The sequence below is a fragment of the Lissotriton helveticus genome, chromosome 7, assembly GCF_964261635.1.
Source record: "Lissotriton helveticus chromosome 7, aLisHel1.1, whole genome shotgun sequence".
Taxonomy (NCBI): Eukaryota; Metazoa; Chordata; class Amphibia; order Caudata; family Salamandridae; genus Lissotriton; species Lissotriton helveticus.
Genome location: NC_136068.1, coordinates 350,400,304 through 350,425,723, shown reverse-complemented (window position 1 = coordinate 350,425,723; position 25,420 = coordinate 350,400,304). Strand labels below are relative to the sequence as shown.

The window sequence follows — 25,420 nt, the reverse complement described above, 5'->3', positions numbered from 1 at the left end:
TTATCTGATATATCAATATGTTGATATAGGGGTTCCCTTATGAGTGGAAAGGGGCTTGCTATGCGATCTCAAAGTGCTCTGTTAAGGGGTACTGTGGTCGAGCAGCCTTAGACTTAAAACAGAGGACTGCATGACATCTGCAAATCCACACAATGATCGACAAATGACACACATGACACAAGATGGAGATCCACACCACTTTATAACAATAGCAAGCATCTTTATACATGTTTAGGAGCAGGGGAAAATTGTTCAGGTAAGTGTGTGTTTTAAATATAAATTATTTTCACTTTATAAAGTGCACACTGCAATTTCTGAGTTCTGCAATGTTATCCTATGAAAGGAAGAGCAAGTTCTGGAAACAGACATAGTACAGTGACTTACAAGTGCAATCTCCAGGAGTTAAGGTGAGTAGTGGGCCAGGACCAAGGCAGCACAAGCAGTAAACCACCGGCGAGCAGCATGAGGGCGGCCTCGTGGAGGGTGCAAGGCAGTGTCGGGATTGTAGGCTCTGGCTCGAAGCCAGTCAGGGTGAACAAGGCTTGCGATGCTCAGAACGCATGAACACCTGGGTTCCTCTTCTCCACGGCCCAGGGGCGACAGATGCAGAGGTGTCGTCAGACTTTGTTACCAGGAGCAGTCGCATGCAAAGGGCGCCTGTGTGCAGAGGCTGCAGGTAACGGGATTCCGCAAGGGATCAAAACACGATGGACTCGAGCTCTGGGGGACCTTATTGACACTTGTAGCCCAATTTGGGCCCGAGGAGACCGGTGCAGTGGTGGCTTCAGGTGTCGCGATTTAGCCGTTCCAGAGGCCTCAGAGACCATTCATTTGGAGTTTGTGCAGGATGCAGGGAACAGTTCCGCCATTCATCAGGAAGTCTTGGTCTTTATTGAAGGCAGGCAGTCCTCCCAGGTTTTGGAAACATACGGCTGCAGGACAAATCGTCTTTGGCGCAGGTTCGACAGAGAATGGCAGACAGGACAGCAGGGCTGGGGCCAAGTCATGTGCCCTCTTCAGTCTTCTGCTTTTGCAGCTCTTTGTGTCCTTCATAGGTCGTCAGGATCTGCTGCTCTGGTGCCAAGGCCTCCCCTAAAGGGGAGTGTAGGATAGTAGCCAATGGGGTACTGACCCTTGGGGACACTAAGCTCCCTATATGACCACTTCCTGTGGTAAGTGGGCATAATGCTGTCCCAGAATCCCTAATTATACTATCACAAATGGCGACTTTTGAAAAATCGAGTCCACCTCTCTGTAGCCCACGTTGAGGGTGGTACTAGTCCGGGGGTTGCCCGCCTACCTGACTAGCTAATGTTCCTGCCTGTGCAGGTGACAAGGGGGACCTGGACAAAGGGGTTGACTCCCTCTCCTGTGAGGGGAGCCAGATTCTAAAAGGGACAGCTTCTTTGAAGCTTGCCAGCCAAAGGAGGCTAATCGGTAGTTCATCCTGGCATCAGTGTGGGTTTATCAATACGAGATGACGGATACTGAACATCCCTATCTTCAGTGAAGCCATCATGTAGTTGGAGAACTCGTTTTCACCAGTGTCCAGCATATGTTTTAAAATGGCTTCCCTGTCCGCTTGCACTGGCAGTAATAGGACTGACAAGCACAGGGGCATGTCTGCTCATGGAGGTATGCCCTCACATGGAATATTCATCACCCTGCCTTAGGGTTGTCAGGCCTGCTATAGGGGTGACTTAGAAATGTTACATGCAGTGTTACGGGACATGGCACACAGGGATGTGTGAAGTGACATGTCATGTTTTCACCTTTGTCTGCTTCAACACATGCAGCCTGTGATAGCAGCCCTGCATGTGCTTGGTGAGGGGTCCCTTAGGGTGGCACACTTTGAGCTGCTGCCTTTCGGGTCCCGCTTTGTACCTCAGGCCCTGGGTACCAGGTGCACCATTTACTAGGCACTATAGAGGGTGCTAAAGGGTTTGTCAATCGGGGGAAACAATTGAACATTTTTAGGGAAGCAACACTGGTACTGGAACCAGGGTTAGCAGCAACCCAGTACACTTCAGTTAAAGTTGCAAAACAAAGTGTGTGTGTGTGTGTGTGGGGGGGGGGGGGGGGGGGTACAGCAACAAAATCCCAGTTTCCTACACACTTTAAGCTGTGTTGACTGAGCACAGCAGTGTCAGTGGCAACAGGATCCATCCCTCTTGTTTAACTTGATCCACATTTACCATGAAACTAAAGACAGCACATACGATCTTCCCTGATAGAACTATGATCAACTCGCATGAGGGAGAGGGCAGCCATTTTGAGTAAAAGACTTTGTGAGCTCCCACCTCACAAAGCTCTAGAAAAGAAAATAGCAACGAAAATCATTGTCCCTTAAGTTATTTGAATGCTAGCAGTTTACTTAATCACTCATGTCAACACCCTAAACAAAAAACACACAAAAATCAGTAGAAATGACTGATGCTCAGCCTATTGACATTTACCCTTAGCATGCCGTTTGCTGATCTGTTTAATGCCGAATGAAAAACACACACAATAAATGCAACCGTTTTAAAAATTAGGAAACCTGTGTCTGTTCTTCAAGTACACTCTAACAAGATTTGAAGCAAATAGCTCTCCCCTCTCTAATAAATCCTACAACATTACATAAGTATCCCAACATGTTTTACATCAAATGAAAACAATCATATTTTACATAATTAATTGCACCCTAGAACAATGATCCATGCAGGCTGCTAGTAGTCAGGTAAATCAGTTCATTAACATTGAAAAGCAATAGATTAATTTTGTATGAAGTTAAGAAAGAAAATGTTTCTGAAATGAATGCCTCTCACAACATGCTCCCAGGTGTATTATTTAACCTCAATCCGAAGAGCCCACTCCACAAATGAAAAGGTCTTTAATGAAAGGAAATGAACTGGGAAACCTTCAAGAGAACGCCATTTGTTCATTATGTGTAACACGGATTAATTAGTCCTCCCTTCTCTAATATGTGTAGCTCGTGTACATCACCCACCCTTGTATGATCACACGCTGAAACATTAAAGTTCCATACCCAAAAATAGGTCAGTCACTAATATACGTGGAAAACAATTAAACATCTGTTCCATCTGAACCAAATAAAAACAAAGATAATTAGCACTAGAATGTAGCAGCTTGGCATCATTTAGAATGCCGTTGGACACTTGATGGAAGTACAGACTAGGGACGCCAAACCTAAGCTTCGGTATCGTTTGCTGCCACTGATCTATTCAGAATTGACCCTCTCCCGTAAGATCAACCACACACTACCTCTCCATAGGCAGTGCTCAGTGTCGCCGGTCCTCTCAAATATAAGACACGTGCTGTACATTTCTGCTACTGCCCGAAAAAGAAAAGTACTAAACTAACAGCTTGCGCGAAAGACAAAGCTCACTTTACTAAGATTCCACATGGATCTATTGTAATGGCAAAATAATGCAACAAACTAGCCATTATAATTGAAAACAATCAAAAAATGGTGTAGCAGTAAACAGAAAAACTATGCACAGAGATAAGGAAAAGTACCGCTAGAACTGTCACCGCCTTTTTCATTACCCTTCTTTTTTCCCATCTATACCAGGAGTGTGTGCATTGTCCCCATAATGTGTAACCAGTTAGCCAGCTAACTCAGCAACAACAGTCAGGTAGCCAACTGCCTGAAGCAGGAAGTGCAGTAGATGCAGCCAAAAGGAGTCCATCTGAATTTCCACAAGTCTGAAATCATGCTTCCTGCCCATATTAGCCCTTCCCCACTTGCTGTGGCTGGGACAGAAGCCACAACCCTCTCCCTTTGTCAGAGTAGACATATTAAACGTTGGCCTGGTTTTCAACAATTGCTCATGTGAATGCGGTCCACCAAGTGACCCTGCTGCAAAGGGTACTACTATAATTTCCACAAACTATTGCCATTGTACTTGCCAGGATGTCCCTCACCTTGCAGATGTGACAACATTTTCGAGTAACATTTTCACAGTTCTCCCCCATGGAACCAACAGTAAGGTTGCAAAGGGTGCAAAACTAGGAGGATAGCCTCATCTGTGGCATAGTGTAAAAAATAAAAAGAAATAAAAAGAAAATCACATTACTCATGGCCATCTCTCCACTGACTCCTACTAAGATCACATTTCAAAATACATCTTATATTTTACATCTCTCTGTCACTCTGCCTGAAGGTTTCTAGGTAAAGATGTCCTACACTATATGCCAATAACACACTTATGATCTGATGGGGTTAATCCGAAGGTCATCTGCCCAACTAAGCTGAAAGGATTAATTGGAAGATCTTACTCTGTACAAGGTTCTTCTCTCTGGAATTTTTTACATCTCAACTTGAAAAAGGAAAATGGCTTCCAAAAGTTAAAAAGAGATTTGAAAATGCATCTCATTCACACTGCAAAAGGCCTGGTTTCCTCATGCCAGAGACCACAATCCGTCCCTTCGACAAACAACTTATTTAGCCCTCATGGCCAAATGACTATGGCCAACTATTCTCTCTTCGAGGTCTTACCTCAAGGTTTTAACAACTAGGGGGACACTTGAATACAAACAACCTAAAGTTTAGGAACATCAAAACTACTCTTCAAAGTGTTACTTGAGCTTGGAAGCCCACGCATAGGGTGTACACCGTCCCCTCCTCTGTAATTCCTTACCCATCACTCTGGAGGAGCAATGTGACAGTTTGCAAGACTACCCAAAACTGATATACTCAGACAAATAGATAAAAATCCTTTCTTCACGCACACATTCACCCAGGTGTATGAGTTGTCGAACAACTGGGTTTTCTTAGAAAAGAAACTTCGCTATAGAGCAATGTAGCCACAACCTCCCTACTGTTTTAAATTGAATTAAACAAATAAACAAGCCTTACCTAAAGGAGATGGCATAGGAATTAGGTTCGCTCCTCTTACGCACTAGGAAGGCTCCGTCTCGTGGCACCCTCATTAACATGTGCTCTGCTTGTGTCCTTGTGAGATTGGCATGGTACCACCTTAAATGAAAATAGACATGGATACAACCAATGAGTTGCTGGCGTCACCTAATTTTCACCAAATTATCACAATTTCATTTGGCAACGACATGGAGTGCTGCGTTATAGAGGGACGGCTGTATTATTAGCAATGACCTAGTATTTATTTCATGTGTAGTCTAATGGGATGCCAGTGCGCTAAGAGGCTGTCCGGAAAGTTTAAGAGGGTGCTGGGTTCTAAGATATGGCTGAACAGAGCAGACACTTGCAGTTGGTTGGTAATCTTTACATTGAGTGTGTATGCGAATAAGAGAAATGGCTATTTATCATAAGGTTGTTATAGTAAAAAATAAACCATTCAACTATACTTGTTTAATCAGATTTGAAAAAAAGAGTCTTCATTCCATTAACCATAATATTCTACAAGTAGGATAAAATACAATGAACAGCGTAACATCAACTATTTCACCTATAAACTTGTAGTGATTATTTATCACTGCACAGAGCTAAACAACTTAATCATGCATCAATATATAGTTCGGGTAAAACGGATTACAGAATGGCGTTGCTCTAATTTTATGTGATTTTGTAATTCTTAAAATATAGAATTTCACATTCTAGCAATCCTCCACTTTTACCTTCATCACAGGAGCCATTGTTTATTCTTCTCCACGGCCATTATACCTAACACCACTTCATCTGCGTAATAACATGCTGGTAGTACCATCGCTCTCGGATGCAGTGGAGTATTTGTTTTATTCCTAATATCCAGATCTGGCAGGTAGAGGTTAAATAGGAAGGTATCCATCCTTGTTTATGACCTTGTAGAGTGGAGTTTAATACCTGGTAGCTACACTACAAACTAAGTTTTATTTCCATAGTAGATGCTATCCGTCTAGTTGAAGGCAGATGTAAAATCAACAAAAGTACAGTAGGAAAGATTATTTTGTCAGGTGCACTTTTCAATATCACAAAATGTGACTAGGTGGTCTCATAGACTGATTGAGCCAATGGTGGTAAAATTGACTCCTTCACCCAAATGGCCACCACCCACTGGCCACCAGACTTGATCAAAATATATTGAATATACTGGAATTAATGACCGTCGTTATGTCCACCCCCAACCCGTTTTTTTTATTTAAACAGATACCCCCAACCCGTTTTTTTTATTTAAACAGATACCAACTACAAAACCCACTAAGAATTCTTAAAATCACCTAGCATACCTTGGTTGTGTTTCAACTTCTCCCATTAAATGCAAGCAAAATAATGCTATTGGTTGTGCGAAGTACAGGAGTTAAGGCAACTCTTTATCAGACCTGCAGACACTTTTGCTGCTAGATGCTACAATATGTAGTCATACTGTTGGCTTTTCCCAACCATTTCTTACACCTCTACAACGTTTTAACTTTACATTTCATTTTCCAAAGCCATGCATTCAAGTTTTAACTTTGCAGTTTATTTTCCAAAGCCATGCATTCTACTTAGGGGGTCATGTATTGATAAGAGAAAAGACACCTGATTTAATATATACTTCACACCAATTACAGCCCGCCTCTCCATCAAACTAGTGCTATATAATCTGTATGTCGCCACCTGCTTTACTGTAGTACCTCTTGCGAGCAAGAGGGCAACTCAATCCAACTAAAATCTAGAAAAAATACAAAGCTGATATAAAAACATTTGGGAGCCTATTACTGGGTTCCTGTACATTACTCATTGTCAGTATCTGGATGCTGTTAAAATCACTGAGCTTTTTTCTAAACAAAACATTTGAGTTGTATTCAATAAAACTGAAACAAGCAACGTGGTTACACAACAGGCTGCCATGCCCATGGACAGAAGGGGTAAGGATAGACAGGTGTAAAAATTGTGGTAAGTATTTGCAAAAGCAGTAAGTCTCACATTGCTCTATTTGTGTAGTTCTTACTGGAAACAAGGAACACCTACAGTGAAGACACATGCTGCTGCCTCATAAGATATCCTCCTCTGATGGCATACCTACAGTTACTGCAGCTTTGTGGGTACCATTGTCCCAGTACCACCTTTCCCTACCCTCAAAAAGGTGAGAAGTGTACTGGTCGCACTATCCTGCTTAACCTCCCTCAACAGGCGTGAGATACCCTGTTCTGTCTACTTCCTACTGTTGCCCAGTACTCACTTGAAAAAGAAGTCTCTCTGCTCTCAAACAGGCGAGCTATGCTGATGGCTAAATGTCTGAGAACACATTTATTACCATGCTTTATGTTAAAATATTCAGCCAATCAGATTTACTGAACGCTATAGTGCCTTCTGCCCACTCACTCTTTGCTCTCATGTGCGTTGGTCTGGGGCACCGGCTCCGTCAGTTTCATTTCGAACTCGTTGCACCGCAGCGGCATCTGTTGATAATGTGTGATCAGCGCGTAGAGACTTTCAAACACCAGGTTGTCCGTGAGAAAGAATTTGGGGCTCCCTGCCTCCTGCCTGGAATGGATACGACAGTGCTGCACCTTCCCATTACGCCTGGAAAAGAGCAGAGGGAATGTCAAACTTCAACGTTCAACTGATTATCACTGCACCACCCAAGCACAGTGACAAACCTGCATCAGCAACCTCGCAGCCAATCATGCTCATTCTGTCATACCAATTGATGCCCAAAGGACACCTTTAATGAGCACATTCCTCTAGTAGAAAGTATGAGGCCACATATGAAGGGGCAATTCCGTACAATGTGACTAGTAACACTGGACTGAGTTGCTGCATCAAGCAAGTGTGACAATAGATAAGGGTCCATGGAAATTGATGATCGAAGAGAGAATGAGTGAGATTTTTCTGACATGAGGGTGGTATTGTTTGACTCCACTAAGGTACACAAGGTTAGAAACAAGAGAATGACTGATACTTCACAGAGGCATAATACAAGCAGAGGCTCAAGGCTATAACCGTGAGAGACACCCAGCAAATCACTTTAGTTATAGAAGGTGAAAGGCTTCTGAAATTGCAGTTTAGGCAAAGAATGAGTATTACTCACCAGAAAGACAAGGTGTAGTCTCCCACAAAGGTCTCACTCTCTCGAACCAAGAAAGAGCCGTCCGGTGCACCCGTTTCAATGCAGTATTCAGACAACAGCCTCTCCGCAATGTGCCTCCCATCTCGCCCAGCACCAAGTTTCCCATGGAACCACTTCTCTGCTGAGTGAAGTTCGGTGCTGTTGCTCGCCTGACGTGGGGGAGGTAAAAACACAAAGATTTCGACCCATCATAGCTTTTTGTGTCTGCAAAGGAACTTACTTTTAGCAATTCCTACAAGGAACTTTACTACACAAATCAAAACTTACAGTAAAATAGAAAAGGAGAAATGTTGTTCTATTTACATGTCACAACCATGAAACATACATGTAAATACACTTGCTAATTTTTCTCGAGATGCCCTGAATGTTTGGAGATCACTTCACATTCATTTTCATTTCATTAACCATAGAAGTAGGAGAGTGAAACAAGCATTGAAAATGCAATAGGTCTCGCAATAGAAGAGTTTGACATTTTTCGTTTTGCAAATGGATGAGTGACACCTATAGCATTTGGAATGCAACATGTTTTGTATTTACGTGACTTATATGGCAGCTCTGGTCGTTATGCTACATCTCTAGATAGTTTTATCTTTCGCAAATGTGACACCTATTGTAACACAATATGTGTTGTGAGGGTGAGTGAGGGTGAGGGGTTGAGGGTGAGGTGTTGAGGGTGAGGTGTTGAGGGTGAGTGAGGGTGAGGTGTTGAGGGTGAGTGAGGGTGAGGGGTTGAGGGTGAGTGAGGGTGAGGGGTTGAGGGTGAGTGAGGGTGAGGGTGAGGCTGAGGGGTTGAAGGTGAGTGAGGGTGAGTGAGAGTGAGGGTGAGTGAGGGGTTGAGGGTGAAGGGTTGAGGGTGGGTGAGGGTGAGGGGTTGAGGGTGAGTGAGGGTGAGGGGTTGAGGGTGAGTGTGGGTGAGGGTGAGTGAGGGTGAGGTGTTGAGGGTGAGTGAGGGTGAGGGGTTGAGGGTGGGTGAGGGTGAGGGTGAGTGTGGGTGTGGGTGAGGGTGGGTGAGGGTGAGTGAGGGTGAGTGAGGGTGAGGGTGAGTGAGGGTGAGGTGTTGAGGGTGAGTGAGGGTGAGTGAGGGTGAGGGGTTGAGGGTGGGTGAGGGTGAGGGTGAGTGTGGGTGTGGGTGAGGGTGGGTGAGGGTGAGTGAGGGTGAGTGAGGGTGAGGGTGAGTGAGGGTGAGTGAGGGTGAGTGAGGGTGAGTGAGGGTGAGTGAGGGTGAGTGAGGGTGAGGGTGAGTGAGGGTGAGGGGTTGAGGGTGAGTGAGGGTGAGGGTGAGGCTGAGGGGTTGAGGGTGAGTGAGGGTGAGTGAGAGTGAGGGTGAGTGAGGGGTTGAGGGTGAAGGGTTGAGGGTGGGTGAGGGTGAGGGGTTGAGGGTGAGTGAGGGTGAGGGGTTGAGGGTTTGAGGGTGAGTGAGGGTGAGGCGTTGAGGGTGAGTGAGGGTGAGGGTGAGTGAGGGTGAGTGAGGGTGAGTGAGGGCGAGGGTGAGTGAGGGTGAGTGAGGGTGAGTGAGGGTGAGTGAGAGTGAGGGTGAGTGAGGGTGAGTGAGGGCGAGGGTGAGTGAGGGTGAGTGAGGGTGAGTGAGGGTGAGTGAGAGTGAGGGTGAGTGAGGGGTTGAGGGTGAAGGGTTGAGGGTGGGTGAGGGTGAGGGGTTGAGGGTGAGTGAGGGTGAGTGAGGGTGAGGGGTTGAGGGTGAGTGAGGGTGAGGGTGAGGGGTTGAGGGTGAGTGAGGGTGAGGGTGAGGGGTTGAGGGTGGGTGAGGGTGGGTGAGGGGTTGAGGGTGAGTGAGGGTGAGGGGTTGAGGGTGAGTGAGGGTGAGGGGTTGAGGGTGAGTGAGGGTGAGGGTGGGTGGGGGTGGGTGGGGGTGGGTGAGGGTGGGTGAGGGGTTGAGGGTGAGTGAGGGTGAGGGTGGGTGAGGGTGGGTGAGGGTGAGTGAGGGTGAGGGGTTGAGGGTGAGTGAGGGTGAGGTGTTGAGGGTGAGTGAGGGTGACAGCGTTTCTTTTCAAAGGCAACCGAAGTGCAAACACAAGTGGATCCCTGCCCCTCACACGATGGTTTTTAGGGTACAAATGTACAACGGCCGCCTGTGGGTCCTCGCCGGGCTTCCGAGAGGCAGGAAATACCGTTCATATGGAAATACCGGAATGGAAATACCGTTCAAATGTTCATAATGTTGAAGAAGTCAGCTAGGGATCCGCTTAGTCATTGTGTGACCCCCTGTGAAATAAGTCCCTCTTGTCTTTACAATGCTGAATTGCAGTAGTTTAAGCAAAAAATACTTTGGGGAAGTTGTTAATGTCTTTATGTATTTGAAAAGCTAATTTGTCTATTTGTCTTTTCTCAATTTACAAAAAATGTTCAAGGCATTTTTGCATTTGATAGTAATTTTTATTGGACTTTGAAATGTTTGATTGTCACTCAGTGTTGTACAACAAACCCAAGGAAATACGATTTTAAAGAATGAGATGAAGAATGTTGGTGGTATTTAGTGCATGTATATCTTCTATATTAAATGTTTTAATAATTTGGAATAAGTGAATATTTTGTGTATGCAAGGTGTGTTGGCTTTCAATAGAAGCAAATCACGCGTTGTAGAGCATCCGGTTTACATTTAGAAATGCATGATTCTAGACGCATACAAAGATCTTGCAGCGTTGAGATGTGAAGCACCCTTCTAAATTATATTTTGGCTCATCGTAGTTACAAAAGAGTTTCACAAAAATGCATTCACAGTAGGCATTTGGGTCCCTGGTTTACACTGAGGTGCATTGTTATAGAGCAGTAGGTGCAAACGTAAAGCATGATATCATTTAAGAGTTTGCTAAATAAAAAATGCAAGAAGGCAACAAGCAGAGTTTATTATATAATGAATCTGGAGTTTTGTATTAAAAGGTACATTTATATGTAAAAATATGGATTCCACTTCTCCTTATAAATAAATGAAGTGCTCTGCAATTGGAGCCCACGGCTGTATGTAGGCGTAAGGATGCTGCAGTTGAAAGGGGCACGGGGGAGGTGTTTCCCGCTACAAAATATGTAATCGCCTCTGCGTGCTAGGCTCCGATGTATCCAGCTGTGCAGAAAAAGTAGCAACCATGAGACGTTCTCGGGCACTCGGCTCGTTCTTTTTCATTGCAACGGGATTTTACGTATTTCAGCAAACCCCTCGCAGAAGGAAATTCGGAATTTGCATACTCAAAATGGCGCGCGCACCCTGGAGCATCATAACAAGTGGAACTGGTGTGATGTAATTCAAGTAAAGAACTAAATATGTGCTAAAATACAGGGACTTGTCTAGAAGAAGACGAGAGAGCTTGTTCTCGGAAACCGCATGACAGACATGGAAGAAAACTCGTACCGACAAACTCGCTGATAGGCTATGAGGAGCTCGCGCACTCACACGGATTTGGAATGCACACAGAACCCCTCCCCAACAAAACATTGTCTATGGCAAGGCATGTTTAGGCAACATACGCCCAAAAACATTGAATTAGAAATGACAACAAATAGCCGAAATAAACACAAACTTCATAAAGCAGAAAGGGTGAAAGCCTACACATTTGTGGGATTTTTAGTTAAACATAAAACAGAGCCCAACGATGATGGGTGTTTTTTTACCACTAGCTGAACGAGGCTCCAGGGTTTATTACTGAGCTTTTCAGAAGAATAAAATGCTGACTCGACCCTGCCAGGATTTAAATTTGTGTGACACGAAAAGATTGTGCACAGACCTCAGAAGCCAGCTCTCAGTCGACGGTGCTATCGCACCACATTCTGCTTTAATAAACGTCTCGCATTTGAAAATGCCTGCATAAAAATAGGCTGTGGACCGAGCATCATAGATTACCAACTCTCTATGTGCCAGTGATTCACCTTATTTGAATTATGTTCCTCACATTATTAAATGTGTTTAAATCATAGAATGGTAATGGTAATGCAAAAAAAAAAAAAAAACAAGACGGAGGGCATTGCTGTGGGGAGGGGGTGGAGGAGAAATGCACACGGCGGGCAGGGGAGGGGGCGGAGCGGGGAGAGCGGCATGTGGGTGTGAAGAAGCCGGGGCCTTTGAAGTGAAGCTAAGCTTCACTTCAAAAGGTGTCGGAGGAATGCGGCTGAGGGAACAGACGGCGATTGCGGCTGAGGGAACTGATGTGCACGCGCTTTTAAGCTCAATGCACATGCGCATTGAGCTTAAAAGTCACGGGCACTGCAAGGAATCGCCACGATTCCTTGCTTGTTAGTTAAAGGTTGTTTAAGCCGCAATAGGCTCGCAAGCTCGATGCGCATGCGCATCGACAGGCGAGACCTAAAAAACCTTCGGTTGGTTAACAAAAAATAAGCTGAAAGGCATTGGCTCCTACATTTTGAAAACTGGATTAGCACTGTTTCCCCATCATTGCTTGGAATTCAGTGTTTGTCAGTCTCCTATATGCTCGCCTGTAGCATTCGCATCAGTAAATCAGGTACTCAATGGCTCTTCAGACCACTTTGATTGTCATCTCAAACTTCAGGCACAGGGAAAAACAATTGGAAATTTATGCGCACAGTGATTTTCTTTCTGATAACATTAAACAGGCAATATTTAGAAACTGTGTGTAAGTATCAGTGGTATATTCACATGGGGGGGGAAGAGAGAGAGCGAGAGAGAGAGAGAGCGAGAGAGAGCGAGAGAGAGCGAGAGAGAGCGAGAGAGAGCGAGAGAGAGCGAGAGAGAGCGAGAGAGAGCGAGAGAGAGCGAGAGAGAGCGAGAGAGAGCGAGAGAGAGCGAGAGAGAGCGAGAGAGAGCGAGAGCGAGAGAACTTGGCTGGGAGACACTACTGTATGTGTGGCGAGATGTGCGCAGGGTTCTGTGGAAGAGCGGTCTGTAGATCTTTTGAGAATGCTATTTGTATGTAAGAGTGTGGATGGGCATTTAGGGGTGAGCCTCCACTGGGGCTTCAAGCAATTAAATAGTTAAACAAAAAATAAAAACATTACATTAAAATCTTTTGGACACTTAATGTGATGTAATGCAAGTCAATCATGTAAACCTCCCTGATTTAAGTACAGATTGGTGTGCTAGGAACACTAGATCCAAGATGCATTTACAGCTTTATAAAAAACATTCAATCATGTAAAGTATGTACGCCAAATTTAACAGTAATATGCAGAGCATCTGCGCTCTTAAAATGTACCTCTTTCTGCTCATCCTCTTCATCATTGCCCTGGCTATTGCTGGTCTCTTCGGAATAATATATCTTGCTGCTGGTCAGAACAAAGAAGTGTGGGTACCATTCCTGAAGCAAAAAAAAAAATGTATTGATCATTTGCGCACCACTGCCAGAGGTACTGGCTATCCCTGTGCAGAGCTCTCACGGCCCTAATCATCAATAGCCATATATAATTTGCCGTTTACACTTCAAGGAAGGGTGAGAGGCTGATAAGTCTGTGTGATGCCATTTACCATCTTTCCTACTCACAGCAGCTACTGGAAACGGTCTTCACTCTTTGCGAGTGTAGAAAGCTGGCTCTCTATATAGTGTACTCAAATGAGGTGCACTGTGCAGAGAGTCCAGGTATCCTTTATTAGTGTACAGGAGCTTGTTTGAACCGCATCGATGCTGATGACGGAACCGCTCCGTCATCAGCCGCGGTGGCGCTGTGCTGATGACGGAGCGATTCCGTCATGGCCCGCCCAACGCGCCTGCGCGGCGCTGATTTCACGCCTGCACGGCGCGTTCTATTGAGCGGGCGGGGCCATGACGGAATCGCTCCGTCATCAGCACAGCTCACCCGAGGCTGGTGATGGAGCGGTTCCGTCATCAGCGTGTGAGCGCCGCGCGCCCCCCCCGCCCCCTTAGCGCTGCGGCGGAATAGCCGCCGCAGCGAAAGGGTTAACAAACCCAGGGAACTCTATTTGTGGTAGTGTGATCAATCAGCCTGAGGCTTCTCGGTTGGGAATTTTAGGCATTTAATGCACACACAGAGCAAATAAAGGGGAGACATTCAGTAAGGAAATCCGACACCAATTTAGAAAAATAGCACATTTTTATATTAGTTTAGATACCAAGATCTACGAGATTAGGTAAGTACTTTTTGAGTCAGGGGTTTTCAGAAACACAGAAAATACAGATTTGAGGCATGAGCCTCGAACGCAGTAATGTCCCTATGGGAGAAACAAACAGTGCATAGGGGTGCTAGCAATCGAGTTGCAGGATAGTTCTTCTGGAATTAAGATATGTAGGGGTCAAGGTCCATCGAGTCACCAGCATTTTTGGTTTACTTGCCCTGGTGTGTCAAGTTGCAGAGGAGCTGGTTGCAAGGGTATCCTCTAACGCCACAGCTGAAGTCTATGGAGAAAACCTGTAACAGAAAGCGGCTGCAAGTGGGGACTTGGGGACGGGTCCATCAGAATCTAAAGGAGGGCTTGGTTGTTGAGGGTCTCTTGGGGCAAGGGTGCACCATCGGTATGCTCAGGCTGTGGGGCTTGGGTGCCAGAGGTCTTTTGTTCAGCAGGTCGCTTGCGTTGGATGCTTTCACTTGTTAGGTCGCCTAGGAGATGGGGACAGAACAGGACACCCGGGCCACTTTCTTTCCTGGCCTCAGTGATGCGGACATCCTTCATCGGTAGGTCGGTCTTGGCGGTGTTGGTGTCTGGGCTGGACAGTGAACAATCCTTGGCTGCTGCAAGAGTCTGGTACCCCGGGTATTGGTGAAGGGCAGCTCCCAGGGATCCTGGCATCCCCATACTTGGTGGGGAGACAGACCTGACCTCCTGGAGCATGGTGACCTCATCCTCGGCGGCTGCTGCTGCGTCGGTGGATCCGGTGACCGGCAGATCTGTGAACCGGAACGTTCTGGTCAGTGCCTGCAGGCAAGTCGCTTCTCCACTTCAAGGAAGATGCAGACGGTTTGGCAAAGTGCTAGCAGCCCTCTGAGACTTTTGGAAGATGCATAGCTGCAGGATAAGTCGGGTCTTTGAAATTGTCAAAACAGAAGCAGGCAAGGTTTGGTGCCAAATCCACAGCTAGCCCATAGTTCTTGCGTTATTCGACTCTTCTCTGTACTTCTTTTTCCTTGATCAGGTGAATCTGTTTTCCTTGTTTGGGGGGGGGGGGGGCGAGAGTCACCTAAATACTCAATTTTGGGGAGTTAAGGGGATTGTAGGGTAGTAGCCAATGGGCTACTTACCTCTAGGGTCACTACACCCCTTGGATGACCACTTGCTGGGAGGAGTGGGCAGCAACCTGCCCCAGAGCTCCTAATTTCACCACAACCAAGATGGTGAAATAATTTATTGGCTGTCCACTTCAGGCTGCCCACTCTAAGGGTGTGTTTAGCCTGGTAGTGCAACATACCTACTTACTAGCTAATGTCCCACCTGTCCTGGTGCCAAAAGGGCCTCAGGGGGTGGCATTACCCAAGTCTGGGGGTAAACGAAGTCGCATATCAAAGGTGGCACAGGCTCCGACGCCTCTGGCCTTGGCATGCAGATTCACTTGCCATCAATAGCAGCTGCTATCGTGGAGCAGGGGAGGGGCGCTAAAAATAGAAAAAAAGAAAGGGGGGGAATTCCGCTTACCTTCCCGTCGGCCGGCTCTCCTCCGCCCTCCCGACTCCCCTAACCAACCATAACGCTACGATACAGCAGCATTGACAGCATGGTCTGCGCGCCGTGGTTCAGTGCTCAGATGGGGACTAGGAGGCTGGGCATGTTCTCCACCCTGGCTGTGTATTACAGCCGGTGAAGAACAGGCCAAGTGCGCTTGACTGTTTGGCCTGCCCGAGACAGCCGTCCAAATAGTCATGCACACTTGGAAAGTGCCTACCACTCCTTCCCTGCACTGCGGGCAGCACAGTCTGCCAAGCCTGCACCTCCAAAGAGCCAACAGTGAAAAATAAAATGATGATAACATTGTTATTTTAATTTTCCTGAGGGGCAACACTCCTTCCTCCTCCTTAGCAGAGGAGTCGCCACTGCTAGCCATCCTGCTGGAGGAGGTAAGAACAACTCCTGCCAAAGAAGACATTTTTCCTGCCCTCCTGGGTGCATGGACTCACCTGCAGGGGGTCAAAAACGCATCCCTGGTGGCAGGCTGGAAGAGTCCAGTCAGCCAGCATACTTGAAGAATAGTAAGGTTTAAGAGGGCATCTCTAAGGCGCCTCATGGGTGCATGTCCTAATAAATCTAGTACTGGCACCAGTAAAGATATATTAAGACAAGGTGTTTGACACCAAACACCATAGGTTTCAGTGAAGCCATCATGTAGCTGGGTAACTTGTGATGACCAGTGCCCAGTACATATACTTAACTTGTACCGTCTAGTTATTGAACTAGACCGCACAGGGGCATATCTGCACATGCAGATATGTCCTCACATGTAATATAATGCAATCTGCCTTAGGGCTACAATGCAGGGGTGACTTACGGATGTATGACGTTACAACGCATACTTTTACCACGCATACCTTTACAACGCGGTATTTACAACGAATACCTTTACAACGCATAGCGCTTTGGGGTGCTGGATAGTGAATAGTTTAATTTACTAGGGAAGGTTATTGGATAGTAAATTAAGCTATTCCCTATCCTAGAGCGCCCCCCAGCGCAATGCGTTGTAATGGTTTGCGTTGTAATGACCGCGTTGTAATGGTAGTGCGTGGTAAAAGTTTTGTTGTAAAGGTTGTTCACCGTGACTTACATATATTACATTCAGTAACTTTGGCATGGCATGCAGCAAGCGTGCTGTGTCATGTTTTCACTCATGGTTTGCACCATGACACATAGTCAGCAATGGCAGCCTACATGCAATTTTTGTGTGGGTTCCTTAGGGCGGCACAAGACATCCTGCATCCCATAGGGACCCTCTTTAGTACCCCTGCCCTAGTTACCAGGGGTACCAGTTACTAGGGACTTATAGGGGTGCTAAAGTCCTTGCTAATTGGGTTACAATAAGATTTTAACTTGTAGGGAAAAGAGTACTGGAACTGAGGTCTGGTTAGCAGGCCTCAGCGCACTGTCAGACTTGATAACCAGCATTTTGTAGCCAAAAATTAGGCAAAAAGTGAGGGGAAAAGTTCAAAAAAATTTCAGTTTCCTACAGTGAGCATCACAGACCAGTAGATGGGGAAAAGCTACTGCTCCCACCAATGGAACACTTAAAGTGTGGGTGGGGAGAGCGTACATACATTTAAAAGCTGGAAACATTTTACAAGCTGAGTTGGGGCAGCTGTGTTTGACCCCCTGTCCCCCCAATGAGGTGGGAGTTGCAAATGGGCAATTTAAGAGACAGGGATGCCAGAATTCCATCAGACATTTTGGCTAGCAGGCCTTGCAAATTGACGCATACATTTCACCATGCAAGCCATTTCAAATCTTTGATCCACTCATTTTTTAATACGTTTTGGTGAGGTGAGGTGCTTAATTAAAAAAAAAAAGTTCTTTTTTCAACCAACTGTGAAACCAAAGATCAACTTCACAGTGACATCACAGCCTTTTATAGAAAGGGAAAAATATGTCTCCTGCAGTGATGTAAGAAGGGACCCATGGACCCTAAGAAACTCAGAACATATGTGTCGTACTGCTATCTCCCGAATGAGTAGTAGGAGACACCCATAGTTGTGGGGCATAGGGTCCCTCCGACCGCAAGTTCCCGGTGCCACTAGAGAACGGACAATAGCCATGGCTCGGCTCTTTCAAGTACTTACTATAGCTCAACTACTGTTAATCAAAAATGAGACTCGGAGGAGGAACTACGCGCGCATCCGTGATGGCCGCGTGAGCCCAGGGCTCCCGAGACCCTCGCCACATCCCGCATTTATCCTGAATATTATCCTGCCAACGCCGTCGGGCTATCGAAGACGCAACCCAGCTGACATACTAGCTGTTTTCAGAAATCGATTTGGACTCCGGGAACCGTAACTATGACATCTTGAACTTTTGTGGCCTGCCCCACGAACTCCTCCGGGCCTCGAGTGGTCCGAGTACCCAGGCTGTAATTCAACAACGGCTTGCGGGGTCTTGGTCGCTGCCTCGAGTTGACTTTCGGTTTAGTTTTTGGGTTTTCACCCTCTTGCATCTCTATCCTGCCTCGATTGCCTGAGTTGCGCCCGGACTCTGAGTCTTCACTGTAAGCCTACAGCGGCGTGTATGTGGTTATCGCCATATGCCCGCTAGCTTTGCTTTTGGTGATATCGATGGAAAACGCACAAACCATTTTCACCAGGTCCAGGGCGCTTCTTGGGGGCTTACCGCCCGACATGGCGAGCAAACCCGACAGCGAGAAACGCAAAACCAAGACCCCTCTCCGAGGGGGTGCCATTCAAACTAACGTTATGGACCGCTACACCCAGCCTAAGGTGCCATCCGGCGGGGCGAACAGGAATCGGGGTGAAGTGACCGAGGACCCCGCCATGTTGGCTGATCTTACATTGTAAGACGCCATGGTCGCCATCACAGGTATGAAGACTTCTATGGATCAACAGTATGAGGCCATCGCCCTCAAGCTTGACACAGTGGCCATTGACGTCAACATTATCAGAATGGACTTATCAAAGACCAACAAAAAGGTAAAATCCTTGGATTTAAAGACTTCCAGCCTCACTACATCTGTCTCTGACCTACAAACGGAGGTTCGTAATCTCCGGTCCTCTAATGACCTCTTTAACCGTCGACTGGAGGATTTTGAAAGCCGGGCGAGACGCAATAATGTGCGCATCATTGGTGTTCCGGAAAATTCCACAGCCTCTTCCACGGATCTCCTTGTTGAGGACCTCATCCTCATCCACCTTGCTCCTAAAGGCCTCAGCAAATTCTTTGCGGTGAAACGTGCGCACAGAGTTCCGGGTGGTCAGCCGAAAACCGGTGCCCCACCGCGTCCGATTATTGCTAGAATCTTCTACTTCAGGGATAGAGACGCTATCCTGCAGGCATCGCGGATGGGTGGCCCGGTAAAGTTTGAGAATACCACTGTGAGCTTCTACCCGGACTTTACACAGTCTGTTCAGAAACAGAGGATGGAGTTCCAAGGAGTGAAGCGGAGACAGAGACATGGGACTGAAGTATGCAATGCTTTTCCCGACCAGACTACGGATTGAATATGAGGACCGGACATTTTTCTTCGATAGCCCTGAAAGAGTGAGTGACTGGCTTGATTCCTTGCCTGAGCGACGAGATCGCCCACAACACTCCGATGGAGCTGAGGGCGGCCAACCTGAGCAAGAATGAGCGAAAGCTCCCGGATTTCTGACACTATTTACGATATGTTACTGTGGTTTGACATCTCCTGTGTTTATAAGACTTCTGTGTGTATTTAGAGGTGGCGAGGGGATGGGACTCTTTCCTCCTCTGGGTTTCTTTTTGTAGATTAGTTCTATGTTAGGGCGACAGGCACACTGCAAGTTGGGGTGGCTTCTGAGTCTAACGCAGGGGTGCAGGGAGTTCGTTTTTTGGGATTGTGGGGGGAGGGTGGGGAGTGTTTGGGGTGTATTTTGGTTCTTTCTCAAGGCAACGTATTGATTTATTATTTGATCTGGGTGCTGCGCTTTGGGTGGGGAGGGCAGGGGTTGAGACTTTTATGTTGGAATGTTAACGGATTGGGGGATAGGATAAAACTGGGTGTAGTGCTGCAATACTTGAAACGCTTCTCCCCTGATGTAGTGTTATTGCAGGAATCACATCTGATTGGGAACACTTGTCATGCTATGAATAGGCGGGGGTACCACCTTGATGTGCCACGCTGGTTTCACCTCCGGTTCCAGGGGGGTGGGTATTCTTGTTCAGAACTCTCTTCCCCTTGAGGTTGACAATGTAATATGTGACGACAGAGGGCGCTATGCTGCTCTCACTGGTAGGTGGGAGGGGAAGACCATCATGCTGCTTTCTGTATACGTCCCCCCTGGTTTGCAGTCCTCGACCTTTGCTGATTTGGGAAGGGTGGTTTTGGGACTTCCTGACTGTATGTTGATGGCGGGTGGAGACTTTAATTCTGTTGTTTCTGGTGTAGAGGATCGCCATCCTCCCCGGGATATCGCAAGGTCCCAGTCATGGTTGAGTGGCTTTCTGGAAACTCTGGGCTTGATTGATTGTTGGAGGGTGATGCATCCGGGTCGGGCACAGTTTACCTTCCATTCGAGTGTCCACGGTAGCCTCTCCAGGTTGGACTATGTCTTGATGCCGGCAGCACAGGCCTCATTGATTAAGGAGATCAGACACTTAGCTCGGTGAATTTCGGACCACTCTCCCGTATGGCTTCATATGGACACTAATTCAGGCACTGGGGGTCGAGTGGCTCCGATTAACCCCTGGTATCTCCACAACCCTAAGACCCGTGCTGAACTTGTTAAATCTCTAGATCACTACTTTCTTGAGAATGAGGGATCGGTGTCTTCTTCTGTTTCATTGTGGGAAGCGTTTAAGACGGTCCTTCGTGGACATGCCTGATCATGGATTGCTGGTGCCAAGAAAAGCAGAAATGAGGCAGAGGTCCGACTTGAGGCTGATATTACTGAGCTGGAAGAAGAGTTGGAGTTGGGGGTCACCCGTGATTAACTTCATGTCCTCGGTCTCAAACAGTCTGATTACAGGGCTCTGGTGACCGATGCCGCTAAACTCATGAGTAGGGAGCGACAGGGGCGGCTGTATGATGTGGGGGATAAGGCCGGGAAATTGATTGCATGGTTGGATAGAAAGGAAAGAGCGAGTCGTGTGGTTCCGATGATTGAGAGGCCTGATAGAATGCGTGTGACTGACCCGGTTGAGATAGTTGAGTGCTTCGCTGATCATTTTCAGGAGGTTTATTCCCCAGTGTCTGATAGGCCCGAGGAAGACTCATCAGTTGTTAAAGGATATTTTGCTGCCGTGCCTATCGGACTCAGATAGGGAGCTGCTGGATGCGCCACTTTCTGTGGATGAGATAGCTCTTGCCATACACTCTCTTCGATCTGGGAAGGCTACGGGTCCCAATGGTCTCCCTATTGAGCTCTACAAGCTGCGTCCGGATAGAATTGCACCATATCTTCGCGATAGGTTCTTGGAATCGAGAGATACTGGCTCCCTTCCTTACGATCAACGTCTTGCATCGATAGTTGTGATTCACAAAGAGGGGAAGCCACTGGCTTGTTGTGCGTCCTACAGACCCATATCGCTTCTTAATGCAGAGCCAAAGATCCTCGCTAAGGTATTAGCAAACCGTCTTATAAATGTGATTAGTGACTTGATTCATCCGGACCAGTCCGGCTTCATCCCACGCCGCAATACAGCACTGAATTTGAGACGCTTGCACGGCGCTCTCGCGAGAGCCCCATATCTTCGGGAGTCGGCCATCTTGGTCTCCCTTGACGCCACGATGGCTTTTGACACCGTGGAATGGTCGTATTTGTGGGCCTCTCTTGCGAAATTCGGCTTTGGTCCTGGCTTTATTGGCTGGGTGAAACTTCTATATGAGGCACCGTTGGCGCAGGTGGTGGTCAATGGTCGGGAATCCATCCCCTTCGCTCTGGGAAGGGGTACTCGACAAGGATGTCTGTTGTCTCCACTTCTCTTTGCTCTCGCTCTGGAGCTCTGGCTGTATGGTTGCGCTGGGAACCATCGATGAGAGGTATACAATGGACCCCTGAATTTGAGGATCGCATATCGCTTTATGCGGATGATATTTTGCTGTACCTCACTTCGCCCCAAAAGTCGTTCAACGTGCTGTTTGATGTGCTGACTTCATTCGGACGAAATTCTGGCCTCGTGATTAACTGGTCTAAGTCCTGTATATACGTACTCGCGGGTGTCGCCCCTGTATTGCCGCGTGGTTGTCCCATACAGGTAACACATGCGGGTTTCAAATATTTGGGAGCTTTTATCACCTTGGACCCCATGGTCAGATATGACCGTAATTTACTCCCTCCGCTACAACGATTGCGATCTGACGTGGTGGGCTGGCGCGGGGCTTCCTTTGTCCCCCCTCGGGTGAGCGGCTCTTTTTAAAATGATGTCTTTACCGCGGGTTTTATACGTGCTCCAGAATACGTTTGACGCAATTCCGGCAAAATACTTCCGGGAGGTGGAGAGTTTACAAAGACAGTTGATTTGGGATGGGCGTTCCCGTATTGCCCTCCCTAAACTTACGCTTCCCTGGTATGACGGCGGCATTGCTCTTCCAGATATCAGGCGCTATTACTGGGCCTCTCAACTGAGTGCAATCAACCACGGTATGTATAGTCCGGGTTTAGACCCCGCATTTGAGATGGATAGGTGGTTGTTACCGGGTGGGAATTATAGCAGGGCGCTCTATTCTAGATCGACGGTTCGGACGCTTACTGGGCCTACCAAGATAGCGGTGCAGGTGTGGCATTGTGCAAATGCGGCAATGGGGTGGAGCGATAGACTAACCCGAGCGACCCCGTTATATGATTCTTGCAGATTGGGCAGTTTGTGGAGGACGAAAGGCTTTGAGAAATGGGATATGATTGGTATCAGTAGAGTGGGCGATCTCTGGGTTAAGGATAAGATCAAGACATTTGAGGTCTTGAAGGCGGAATATGAGTTCAGTGATCGGGAATTTTTTCGCTATTTACAGATTCGTCATGCGTTGAGTTCTGTTTTCCCCATTGGGACTGATATTCCGGAATCTTCCACGTTGGAGGATCGAATACTTGACGGATATGTGCCCGATAGCACGATTTCTTTGATCTATAAGAAATTAATTAATGATCGGTCTGGCCTGTTAACACGTCTAAGAGCGATCTGGACCAGAGACGGCTTAATATTAGACGATGAGGACTGGCAATCCGTGATTTCCTCACCCAAGGAGGTCGCGATACCAGCCCGTCTTCGACTGGTCCAGCTCAAGATTTTGCACCGTGTTTATGTGACTGGCCCGCGACTGATTCGAATGGGTTATTATGTAGATGGGTTATGCAACCGTGGTTGTGGTCAACTTGCCACTTTCCTTCACATAATTTGGGAATGTCCAGAGGTTGCTGCGTTTTGGAATAGAGTGCATGCGGTTATGGAAGAGGTCACGGGAGTCGCGATGCAACCTGAAGCTAGGCGGTGTTTGTTGAATGTCTGGGAACCGAATTACTATGACGTGGCTCAGATGCGATGGGCGACCCTGGCCAACATGATTGCCAAAAGAGACATTGCACAGTTGTAGGGCGCTCATCGCCCGCGACGGTCTCGGTATGGAAGGAGAACATGGATTGGTGTATGTTTCGAGAGAAGATGGTGTATGTGGCGCGAGGTAGGCCCAAAATATGGGGTAAAATTTGGAGTCAATGGAACTCCTACAGAGGAGATATATGCACACCACCCCTTCCTGATGTTCCCGATGTCCCACACTCTCCCTGATCCGACATTCCATGATTTCTTCTAATTTCCATGTTTTGAACTCAAGTCTTTTCCCCCGATTATGCCCCCCCACTGATTCTCGTTAATTGACTTGCATTATGATTTTATTACCTTTTCCCTCCTGCTCAGGAACGCACCTGCACTGTATTGCTCTTTTTGCCTTGTTTGTTTGTTTTCTTTACATATAATAAAAAGAGTTTTAAAAAAATGAGACTCACCCACCCCCACTTACAGTGTCCCAAGCTGGCCATCCTTCAACATCAACAAAATTGTGACAGTGCCATTCTTAACCTGGACTACTCTTTTAATCATAAATAGAACTTGACCGTTTTTGTAGCAGTATAGCATACTCCGCTATTATATTAATGCTCTTCAATGTAAAAGCAGGACATGAATCACATTATTAACTGGTGTACTACATTGTTGCATCATTTGGCCGCATTCTGCTGAATGAATTTCTAAGGAAATATAAAATGCAGGTTAGTTATACTTTTATCAATTTTAAAGCTCTCCTGGGTCCCATCCTTTCCTTCCCCACTGAGTAAAAATATAATCTTATTGAAAGGATCTCTGATTAAAGCGGCCCTCACACACCCGACACTTGCAAGGTAAATGGAAAAGAGTGTCAGTCTATCAATGAAGAAAGATACCCAAAGAAGGGCCTTTAGCGTGAAGCTATATGTGGGTAGAACACCAGAAGAGCATTTGGGCAACTAATCGACTAAGGCTGGAAAGGGGTGTCTGTTAAATATTAGATAACTGTGATTGCGCTTCTAAATCCGAACACCCCCCCCATAAAATCCTAGCAGACTACCTCCGAAGCATGCCCAAGAATATAAATGTAACTCTGGATTATCTCCATGGGATAAGCTTGTGAAGCAGAGTTCTAACAAGCTGCACACTGATCTATCTAACACTTAATGGCCAGCACTATGACATCCCCTCAGTCATGGACACACAGCCTAAAAACTGAAAATAACGGTCAGCATTTCGATGGGAAATAAAATGGCAGACAAGACTTAATGCCCAGGAAGCTATTATCGAAGTCAGCTATATGTGAAATGCTGCCCACTTTTTCAAACAAGTTGCCTCTTTGTTTACTGAAAACAGCAACACGCAGACTTACATGGTTGATGGGATCTTCTAGGTATAGGATGCCATTCTTGATAGAGTTGCTGATGTCGTTTTCAGAGTACACAGTGGAAGTTGGCATCTCTTCATAAGCACTGCCCTCGGCCAGCTTTTTGTGCTGCAAGATAGAAAATACAATCTCAGGTCTTATGAACTTTAAAGGGATGGCAAGAGTCACCCTAAAGGTATCAGCATGATTCCTTTCCCAATTGGCTAAATGAGTGAGTGAATACATTTGGAAAATGCCTTAAGAAAGCAAATTGCCTCAACTTAAATATTATGCTACTCAATATGTTTGTAAGAGAGGTACAGGATCAGATATAGGACATTTCAGAACCTCAATCCCATAAGGAATAAACCTGATCTCCTCAATGGAAGATCATTCTTTAGGAATGCTCAGGAGTTTCCCTTGCCCTCAACCTCAGGGTTCTTCTGGACAACAGGTAGATTAACTTCTTTGTATCTACAGATGGGGCATCAGTTTGGATAGAAGCCTTCAAAAGAACTACCTTGTAAGGAGAACAGAGCAGGGGTGCCCCAGGACTCCGGATACCTTAGACAAGGCCTCCTGGAATTAAGCCTCTGCATGGACTGTTCTTATCAGAAGGGTAACACTTGTCACAACATTCAAGCTTGGATTTCGTTACAGCAGCTTCAGCTCCCACATGGGATTCACTGATGGGATGCAACAATAAGCATAGTCTCCTGTTAAAAAGTAAGACGGATACTACTAGCATTCTGCAGGCATCGAAACATTCAACTATAGCTCAGGCAGAGACTGCACCTTTTAGAAAACGTTCCTCCAAGTGATCCAAGTTCTGACTGTATATTCCCTGGATGCTGCAGGTTCCAGCATGCCACTTTCAATCTGAGTCTTAAACTTCCCTCCCATTCGACAGATTAGAGATGAGCTATACCCCCAGAGGGAGGTTGTTTTGAATGAGGGAGAAGTTTC

General features: G+C 46.6%; 1 protein-coding gene across 2 annotated transcripts in view; it reads right to left on the bottom strand.

The window, feature by feature from the left end:
• Nucleotides 1-25,420, bottom strand: part of PLCG1 (phospholipase C gamma 1) — a 595,860-nt gene that overhangs the window by 162,807 nt on the left and 407,633 nt on the right. For both annotated transcript variants that reach the window (XM_078652159.1, XM_078652158.1), the window contains exons 14-18: nucleotides 24,461-24,583; nucleotides 13,190-13,291; nucleotides 7,974-8,161; nucleotides 7,265-7,465; nucleotides 4,862-4,981 (exon numbers count right to left, since the gene is read on the bottom strand). In XM_078652159.1, the coding sequence (XP_078508285.1) occupies nucleotides 4,862-4,981; nucleotides 7,265-7,465; nucleotides 7,974-8,161; nucleotides 13,190-13,291; nucleotides 24,461-24,583 (734 nt within the window). The remainder of the gene's footprint in view (nucleotides 1-4,861; nucleotides 4,982-7,264; nucleotides 7,466-7,973; nucleotides 8,162-13,189; nucleotides 13,292-24,460; nucleotides 24,584-25,420) is intronic.